Genomic DNA, 9837 nt, shown 5'->3' with positions numbered 1-9837 from the left:
GGTCGTGTGCCTTGAGACCATAGCCAGGGCGGAAGCCTTCCTTCCCAGGGCTGCATCAAGGAAGAGAGGCCTGAGGTAAGAGCCCTGCTGGTAGGCATCCCATGAGGAGTCCTGGGCCTTCCCATGAGAGGCTCAGGGAACCTCTGTCCCCAGGCATTGAGCCCATTCCCAGCTCAGTCAGGAGACATAAAGATTCTTAAGCCTCACTCTATGCAACGGAGCTGGCTAGGGCCCAGGACTCCATGAAGGCTATGCCCAGCACAGCAGTGACTGTGCTGGGGCAGGGGGTCTGCCATCTCTACCTAGCAATGCTGTCAGATGAACTTTACTGATCCACCATGTGGCAGCCTCATGGATTCCTGGGTGCAGACTTCACAAGACCCTGGGGTCCAAGAGCAAGAAGCTGAGGTCTGTGCTGCTTCAGAGGGTCACAGCAATGAGTGGGCCTTGGAGGTAGGAGGTAATGGGGAACTTGTGCCCACTTCAGAGGGAAGCTGGGACTGCAGCTCAATGCAGAGGGCAAGCTCCAGACTAACCTAGCCACTCAGTGTGGGAACAGCTGGCCATGCCACGTGCCTACTGCCCACAACTTTGGCTCCCTCCCTCCCCAGTATTTTCCTGATTCTAAGTCCCAGCAGTGGGCTGGGTAGTGTTTCTCAGAAAGATAATGGGGACACAGCACTTGGGCTACAGGTAGAGCGGGGTTCTGGTGCACAGGACCTGACCTGTTTCCTCACAACAGGGACACAACAGTGCCTGCCTTTGAGTATTCTTAGGTGGATCAATGACACAGGCTGTCTTGCTGTGAGACCCAGGCCTGGGCACTTATGGCCACATCTGATTAGACACACACAGATCATCAGTTTCCCTTGCTGGGTAAAAATATTCCTTACATTGCTCAAAACATGATCCCAATAGTAAGTACCACGGAAGCCACATGTGACTTTGGGATGAGAGTTTCAAAGCAAGTGGGGCAGTGCTTGGCTGGTCCCAAGTCTTGGCATTCATGCCTATGAGCCATGGCCCAGGGCCCATCTGACCCCCGCAAGACATGCTCAAGGTCCAGTGGCCAGGATGCTGCCTGGCCTTTAGGTTGTTCAGTAGCCATCATCGTCGTCACCGTCACAGCCATAATCTGCAAAGCACAGAGGGCAATTGTGGAAGTCCAGACACCCTCTTCTGCTCCCTCCTTGGTTGGTGCCTTGGTAGCACCAACCCTGCTACCCAGTCTCACGGGCCCACCACTGACGGAGACCACCATTTTGGTGGACCTGGTGTGGGGGTCTTGAGGGTACACATGAGAACTATGGCCAACCTTGCCCCACTCAAGTGCACAGGTCTGTGTCTATGGGTGTAAATCTGAGATCCCCACCTGCTGGCCAAGCAGCTGTCCTGGAAAGCTCAGAACCCACAGTCTTCAGAGGGTGCCTTGCTCTTCCCATGGAGTTGGCCTCCTGGACCCTGGCCAGTTCCTTCTGGCACATTCAAGGGCCTCAGAATCAACATGGCCAATTCACAGTGTTTTAGTTCAATTCCCTTCCTTCTAGACAGGCTTAAGTCCAGGGATTATCAGAGGCAGATGGTTTGTGCCTTTACTTCTCTGAAAGGCCCCCCTATGCTGAATTCCTGTGTCAGGCCCACCAATTATGTGAAGTCACACCCACCATTGCTGCCCATCATCTGCAGGGCACTGACGCAGGGCTCCCCCTCCTCCTCGTCTGCGTCCTCCTCGTCTGCATCCTCATCAGGGTGGTAGGACACAGGGCCACTTTCTACTAGGACTGCCGATGGCCTGATAAGCTCAGCTCCCAAGGCAGGGGAGCTGGACAGCAAGGCCTGGAAGGAAAGGACAAGGCTCTGGGATGTGAGCAGAGCCCAAGCTGCCCTCTTTACCACCACCAGCACAGAAGTGATAATTGCTGGGCCCCTGCCTGCCAATCCTGCCCATAGCTTGTTGTGTTCCTAAGGCCCTTGACCCAGCTAGGCAGGACAACTCACCTCTCCCACAGCTGCTTTCTTAGCTGGTTGCGCAGATACCAGAGGCCTCAACCTGAGAGAAAGCACAGTGTAAAGCCTCAGCAGGGGACCAAAGGCCCTGCCTGGGTGAGGGTCAAGGCTGCAAATCAGGAACCAACTCTGCCACTCCATGGGCAGACACTCCCAGGGACACACAGTTCTCATTGCCTCTGCCACATACCGTGATAAGCAGAGAAGGTACGCTTGGCACTTACTTGAACATACTAGAAGGATCCAACCTGAGGGTCCTGTTCATTGAGGGGCTGCAGGTGTTGCTGTCTGTACAGCCAGCCTCAAGTGGCTTATCCACCTGATGGGTCCCCATCCATCCCAGTGCATCTATCATGGCCCGCTCCCCATATCTCCCCCTTCCTACCAGCCTGGGCATTACTTGCTCTTCATCTTCCTTGTGTACATCCCCTTGCTGTTGGCCTCTTTGAAGCCCAGCTGTGTCCATCCTGAGTCTGCTGTTGTGTGTCTGCCATTGTTCCCATGCTGAATGACAGTATGTGCTCACGATACAAAGCTCAAAAGCCACAACAGGTGCTGCCCTTCCTGACCATGTGGTGGGCACCACGTGGCCAAGGCTCTGGCCCCTCACCTTCGGACAAATATGTGAGAGCCATGGCCACATGGGAGATTCCTGCTCAGTGCTCCCCATAACAACTCTCGCTGGTCAACCTGCAGCCCCTGGAGGTGGGTGAGGACGAGGGGGAAGAAGAGGAAGGGGAAGATGAGGAGGTAAAAGGGGTGGGCAGGGTGCTTCAACACCCACATCTGCCTCTTCTGGTCTGCTGCCCCCCACCTGGCCCACAGCACCGCCCATGCCTTCTGCTAGCAGCACCCATGCACTGGGTCCCAGGTTCCCCAAACCTTTGATGCCAATCCTCACAGGGACAGAAGCAAGCCAAGTCACCTCAAATGGGAGATGAAGTTACCCACACATGAGGAAGTGAGCTTTGTTCCTGTGCCCTGGCTACACAGTGCCAGCCAGGGCAGCAAGAGTGGACTCTGGGCACATGGGGGGATGGCAGGGCCTCTTCCTTCTAGGGTACTGCTGTGTGGGGAGATGGAGGACTCAAGCTGCACACTCTGCTGCTGGACCTTCAGGTCCAAAATTCCCAACTATGACAAGCCAGATGAACCCTGGGGACACTGGGAGGAAATCCTATAACCACTGGATGGTCACAGAACACGAAGTTCAGGAAGCCAGGCCTGTTCCAGGCAGCTGCTGGTGTGACCCAGGATCCATCTCTGTGATCCACAGGAACCAAGGTTGGCTGGCCTCATGGTAGGGTCTGCAAACACCTAGAGAACAGGGTCCTGCCCAAAATTACTTTTGCCCATAGCCTCAGTCCCCAGCCAGTCACAGGCCCAGAGGACCCGGGGCCACCAGTAGTGCAGGTACCCCCACTGTTCCCAAGATCTATTGCTGGCTCCAGCTGACAACCGCTCACTTTTGAAGGCAAATAACACAGTAGATTCCCGTGAATACACCATAACTGAGGATGACAGCCAACTCCCAAACCAGACACTCCTCACTGGACAGTGCAGGGCACATGGGGGCTGGTATCACCCTGAAGCCTGGTACAAACCTAGTCTGGGGGGACTCAGGAGCCTGTGATGAGGGCGGGGGGAGGCAGTTGCTGGGCCTACCAGAGTCCCACTTTCCAGAAGTATATGCTGAGCCCCACGGCTCAAGCCTGGCCCTCTTCCTGCCCAAGAGGGGGACACCTCAGACAGGGGCTTTGTAGCTGTGAGGACAAACAGGACCTGGAGTCTTGTGGCCTCTCTTCCTGCCCTACTGGAGTCACCCAAGCTACCCACACAATGTACAGGTGCCCACAGATGCGGGGTGGGGGGCACACCCAGCCCTGAGGCCATCATATTCCCCTTTAGTTTAGGATAAGAGATATTCAAACTCTGATCCTGGCCACTCAGGAAGGTCAACAGACTTCCCATCTAGGAAGCAGCATGCACACACATCCAGGGCCTGCTAGCCAGTGGGTTGAATAGCCACAAAGGCCATTCAGAAGCGCTGCACTGGGACAGGACTCTCCCGGTGCTGACAGAGGCTGGGCTGGAAGGGGAGGATAAGCCAGGGCCCAAACCCCACTTCAGATTGGACCTGTGAGTGCTCAGGTGTGGACCACAGCCTTTCTACACCCCCTGTCCAGCTGCAAGCAGATAGGTGATGACCGTGCTGTGGCTGCAGTGAGTAACAGTGGTGCCTTCAGGATGGCCAGGTCAGGGGTTAGGAGCCCCTGGACCTGCCCCACCTCACTTACTACATGCACAAGAAGGGGATATAAAACATGACAGATTTCCTCACAGTCTAACACAATCATGCCCAGGACTCACCACAGTAATCTGAAGGAGAGAAGCCATGCAACCATACGGAGAGGCTGAGGTCAGCCAAGAAACCCAACACCCCCTCAGAGGAACCCTAAAGCAGCCACAGACACTCCTCCCACCATTGCTGATGGTGCACAGCAAAGGGCAAAGGAAGTCCTCATGAACAGCAGGAGGTCCATAAGGTTCCAGGAACAAGACGGATGTAGGGACTCAGGCACAGAAGCAGAAGGAAGACATCGTGGAAAGACCCTTCGGGAGACACAAATGCCTGTGGGCCTGGGACTCCAGGAGACTCAGGGATGACTGTGCCCCCAAGTGGGTGAGGGGAACCTTGCAAGAATTTCCCCACTGCACAAGGGAGTCAAAGCGCAGGGGAAAGACTTGGCCCAGACATGACTCTCAGCTCAAGGAAAAACAACAGGCCACAGACAATGCTCTCCTGAGAGACTGGGCCAACACACACTACCATGCTTTGCCAAGTAGAGCAACCAACAGTGCAGTGATGGTGTATGTGTTGACAGGAGACAGCTGAGACCAAACAGGACCCAAAAAAAGCTGAGCCAGCATCACGGGTGGGGCTTCTTAGAGAGAAGCTCCCCATCCACAGCCATCCACCTGGAAATACTCTTGTGGACCTCATCTCACTCCTTTGCCAAAATAAGTTCTAGGTATTATTAAAATTTTTTTTAAATGAAATGATATTAAAAAAATGAAATCATAAAAACATTAGGAGGAAACATGACAGATTTCCTCACACTCTAGACACAGAAGAGGCCTTCACGGGCATAACACCGACCCTAGAAGCTAGAGGCCACGCTGGTAAGTGGACCTCTCACAGAACACTAGTTTTATATTGGACTGGATTTTTTTGTTTTGTTTATCTTTTGTTTTTGGTTTTGAGACAAGGTCTCACTGTGCAGCCTAGGCTGGCCTCAAACTTGCCATCCTCCTGCATCTACCTCCTGAGTGCTGGGATTATAGGCATGTACCATCACACCTGGCTGGTTTCATATTTTTAAAAAGAAAAACAAACAAACCCCTCCCCACCCCCCGCAAAATGGAAGCAACAAAACGAGGGCACATGAAAAGATGTTTGCTTCCACTTGAAATAAAAGCCTTTCCAACCTCTCTCCCTTTCTGAGCACAGACACCAATGAAGCAGCACTCCACAGGGAGGCTCCAGGAAAGTGGATGCTAAGTTCACTGGGCACTTTGACTGTTTCCATGGTCAGGGGTACACCTCACCAGCATTCTGTGACCTCATCAGGAATGCTTATGGCCACCACCCAATAGCAGGCCATGTACAAAGGGACTGAACGCAGCTTATCCACCTTGCTGAGCTGCAGAGCGATGCTGGGTATAGAGCATACTGGCCCTTGACTGGCTCCTGTTCCCCATCAGGAAGTGTCATTGTGGTTGCTGGCATACCTCCTCTATCCATACCCTATTTGTCCAGGAGTGGTTGGCTCTCCCTCCTTTCCCTACTCCCTCCCTCCCTCTTGGCAGAGCCAGCAACACAGCCTTGGTGCATAACAGGGGAGTGGCAGAGGGCAGGGCTAGAGAACTGGCCTGTCCTCACTAAGCGTCCCATCACCTTCTGAGGACAGAACAGACCCTGATACTGCCAAAGGCCCCCTTAGCTCAGGGCTCCACAGGCAAAGTGAGTCAGGACACCTCCATACCCACACCTGGAGATGGCCTATCAATTCCCAGCATGCAGTGGAACAAGTGTGGCTCTTAGGTGCTCCTGAGGTACCAGCTGGCCCTTAACGGAAGAGGTCCAAGGCCTTGGTCCTCTGCGATCCTCTACCTCCTGCCCTCAACCCGCCTGGAGGGGATGGGATAATACCTCTTCCCCATTGTAGTCCCAGGGTCAGTCCCGTTCCTGCTGGCTGCCATTTTCCTCCGTGACAGCTTCTTGGCACTGGCCCTCTCCACAGGCCGCGTGTCTTCCCTCTGTGGGCTGCTCCCACCCTTGCTGTCGAGGTCCCGGAGTACACTGTAGTTGATTTTGCTGGAGATTTTTTTTTGCTCCAGCATCTTTTCAATGGCCTCCCCAGCTGTGCTGGCCAGGATGGGCTCCCGACGTTTGCAGGATTTCTTAGGCTTGATTGAAACATAAAAGTAATGCTCTCTGTGAGTCACTGACCTGCAACCTGCCTTCTCCTCTGGAGCTGCAGCTGTGGCCCACCTGCACAGAAGGCTTCACCTGCTGAGAAGCCCTGGCTAGAGACTTATGCCACATCATGGGTATATTGAGGTTCTCTTTGCGGCTTCAGTCTGAGGCTCAACCCCTCCCAAAGGCACCATTTGGAGGCTGGAGTCACTGTTCAGGCAACAGAGTATGCTGCTAAACCAAGTTATAAAGATGGCCAGCAGGGCAGGGCAGGGAGGGCATCACTGTCAGACTTGCCTAGGTCATCAAGAAAGACAAACAGTCTCTTATGTCCTCAACAAAGAACTCAAGTCCAGGGACCTCTGTATCATCCATGAGTCTCAACTCAGTCTGCCCTTGTACCTGAGCTGGGAACCTGACCCCAAAAATGGGGACATCTGAGAAGGAGCCAAACTACAGACCTCCAGTGCAGGTTGCCAACACAGGGAAATCTGGCAGCCAGGGATATGGGTCTGGGGTCCAAAGCATACGGCTCCTGCTGCCTGTCCTGGGCCCCAGGGCCCTGTGGTCACAGGGAAGGGGACATTCCAGAGACACTTTCCTCCTATCAGCCCAGACACTTGATGGCAGTGTGGGGTCCTGGGCCATCAGAGGCTCCTACCTTGTGCTCCTTGTAGATGCCAAGCTCCTTCTCTTTCGCTATTCTCGCTTCTTTCTCTAGAAGTCAAGTAACGTGGTTAGTGTCAATGAGGGCCCATGCCCTGGGGCCCGGGTGGATGGCAAATGGGTGCTTACCCCTCTGCTCCCGCAGGTACTCTGCATTCTCCCGCATCCACAGCTCAGCCTTCACCCGGGCTTCCGACTCATTCAGGATGTACTGCACAAAGCATGGTGAGGTGGCTTCAGCTTTGAGCTTTTGTACTCAGGGCACAGTAAGAGCTCTCACCACCAAGTACATTGCCCATTTACATGCATTAATCACTACAGGAAGGGGAAATGTGGATGAGCCTCTATTCCAGTAGTAACCTGTCACTCCTTTGACCTTTCCAGCCAAACTTGTACCATAGCCAGGAACCAGAATCCTGGCTCACAGGACCCAGAGTACAGGGGGCATAGGTTCCACAAAGGAACCAAGCTGGGGTATGTTGCCAACTTAGGAGCTAACGGCAGTCTCAGGCACAAGATCAGGAGGAGAAGACCTATAGGACGGGTGCCACTGAGATAAACTGAGGGAGCTAGTGTGTACTCCGGGTCCCATGAGATGACCCAATGGCAACAAAGGTCAGGTAAAGAGCTCAGAATCCTCCAAATAGGAGCCTGCCCCAGAGACTGGCCCAGGCTTCCAGCAGGAAGGGTATGCGGTGGCTGAGGCCACCCTGGCAGAGCTGGGAGTAGAGGAGGCAGGGTCTGGATATGCATGGGTGCTGCCCTAAGACCACTCTCTCTCAGGGAGCATCTGGGGATGCCCACGGAAGGCCACAAAGCCCAGAGAGGCCAAAAACGAGTGACAGGCCCCAGGTTTGGGAGGCCAACCCCACCCTGACCTCCACAGAAGCCAACCACCTCCTGGAAAGGCACTGGAAGCAATCACTTACTCTGTCGATCTCAAGGTCGTCGATGCCACTGAGGTCCAGCTCACCATCCCCTGAGGCATCTTCTAGAGAGAAGTACCATGTCAGTGTCACTTAGGGGCAGTCTCATCAGACAAGCACAGACACCTGGCAATGGGAACTCAGGGCTGGGTCTGAGGGGTTACAGGAGCCTCTTCCTCTGACCAGCAAGTCATGGCTCCAGTCACATGTCCACTCTGAATCCACAGGGGACAGCACTGACATCAGAGTACTACGTGAGAAAACAGTATGCTAGACTGAGGCTACAAAGGAAGTCCCAATACGCCCATGCTGTGGAATAAGAAATGAACTTCTGCAGACAAGACACAGGCTCTCTGGCCCTGACGGGGAGCATATGACCGACCCAAAGCAAGGGCCAGGCAAGGTGCTCCTGGAAGGAAAGACTGCCAGGGTATGGCCGGGAGGCCTGGTCTGGGCATGCTGCTGCCTCATTGCCAGGCCAGAAGACCTGGGGTGGACATAAGGGAGAGTCCAGGAGTCTAGGCTTCTGGAACCTTCTGCCCCCTTCCTGCCCCAGTATGGTCATGAACAGTCTGCACAACCTGGGGTCAGACAGTCCCAGTTCTCCCAACCCCTTGCCCAATGCCCCTAGCCAGATCAGCTAACTCCAGCCCACACTCTCAGGCCATCTGGGTTGCTCTTCTACTTCATCTTTCATGGATAAGAATCTGGGGTGGCTCCTCAGTATCAGAACCACCCATGAAGACACTCTGAGGTCTGTCCCACTGTCCCAGCTCCCTTGGCTCTGCTCCAGGGCCACTGTGCTAGGCTGCCAAAAGCCTTTGCACATATGCTTTACACAGAGCTCTGTGTAAACTGCCTAGGCTCCTTCACAAGCAGGCATATGGTGTCCTGGGTATACCTGGCCTGGGTGTGCATGGGAAATGTCTCTGTAGTGACTGAGTGGCAACCATACAGAGAACCCATGTACAGAAGATGCACTCCAGCACCTGGCCAGGAGGGCTTGAGAACAGGGACAGGGCCAGACCACCTTTCAGAGCCACCGCATCCCTGCTGTTCCCTACAGCCCACTTTGGTGATGTTTTAAGGAAGGAGAAGGGGCTGGGTGAGATGGTTCAAGCATGTAATCCTAGTTCCTTGGGAAGTACAGATTAGGGGGATCACAGTTAGAGGCCAGCCTAAGTAAAAAGTTCCTAAGACCTCATCTCAACCAATAAAAGCTGGATGAGGCAGCACATGCCTGTCATTTCAGCTATGTGGGAAGCATAAATAGAAGGACTGCACTCCAGGCCAGCCTGACCATAAACTGGAGACCCTATCCTAAAAATAATTAAAGCAAAACAAGGGCTGGGGCATGGCTTAAATGGTAGAGCACCTGCCTAGCAAGCATAAGACTTTAAGTTTGAACCCCAGTACCACCAAAAAAAAAAAAAAAAAAAAAAAAAAAATGGCAGAGGGGGAGGTGAATAGCAGTAGGTTTCCTCTCAGGATCCCTCATTCCCATGGTGCTGAAGCTGAGCTGGTGACGCCCTGACCGGAGATGCCCAGGCCAGACTTTCCTGCTACAGCATCAGGGAAGGAGCCTAGTAATGATGCTTCTACCACCTGCAGGACTCTAGGCTCCATCAGTGCTTCCAGTTGCATGGCAGCTACTCAAACCCAGGTATACAGGCCACAAGTCAGCTAGGGCCTCCAGGGCAGGAGGGAGCCTTCAGCCAGTGGAGGGCCCCAGTGATGGTGACAGGACCTGCTGGTATT

The 9837-nt window shown here is 54.0% G+C and overlaps 1 protein-coding gene across 8 annotated transcripts in view; it reads right to left on the bottom strand.

Moving 5' to 3' along the window:
* Nucleotides 1–858: 858 nt before the first annotated feature.
* Nucleotides 859–9837, bottom strand: part of Brf1 (BRF1 general transcription factor IIIB subunit) — a 55779-nt gene continuing 46800 nt past the window's right edge. For 7 of the 8 annotated variants that reach the window (XM_074067011.1, XM_020159508.2, XM_074067016.1 and 4 more), the window contains 7 exons: nt 8083–8144; nt 7283–7364; nt 7149–7204; nt 6221–6477; nt 1999–2050; nt 1665–1836; nt 859–1135 (listed from right to left, as the gene is read on the bottom strand). In XM_074067011.1, coding sequence (XP_073923112.1) covers nt 1098–1135; nt 1665–1836; nt 1999–2050; nt 6221–6477; nt 7149–7204; nt 7283–7364; nt 8083–8144 — 719 coding nt within the window. In that variant the 3' untranslated portion in view covers nt 859–1097. The remainder of the gene's footprint in view (nt 1136–1664; nt 1837–1998; nt 2051–6220; nt 6478–7148; nt 7205–7282; nt 7365–8082; nt 8145–9837) is intronic. The other variant, XM_074067010.1, reaches the window with a different exon arrangement.

The sequence above is a fragment of the Castor canadensis genome, chromosome 3, assembly GCF_047511655.1.
Source record: "Castor canadensis chromosome 3, mCasCan1.hap1v2, whole genome shotgun sequence".
NCBI lineage: Eukaryota > Metazoa > Chordata > Mammalia > Rodentia > Castoridae > Castor > Castor canadensis.
The sequence above is the reverse complement of the archived record's forward strand: the minus strand, read 5'-3'. Positions and strand labels throughout refer to the sequence as shown.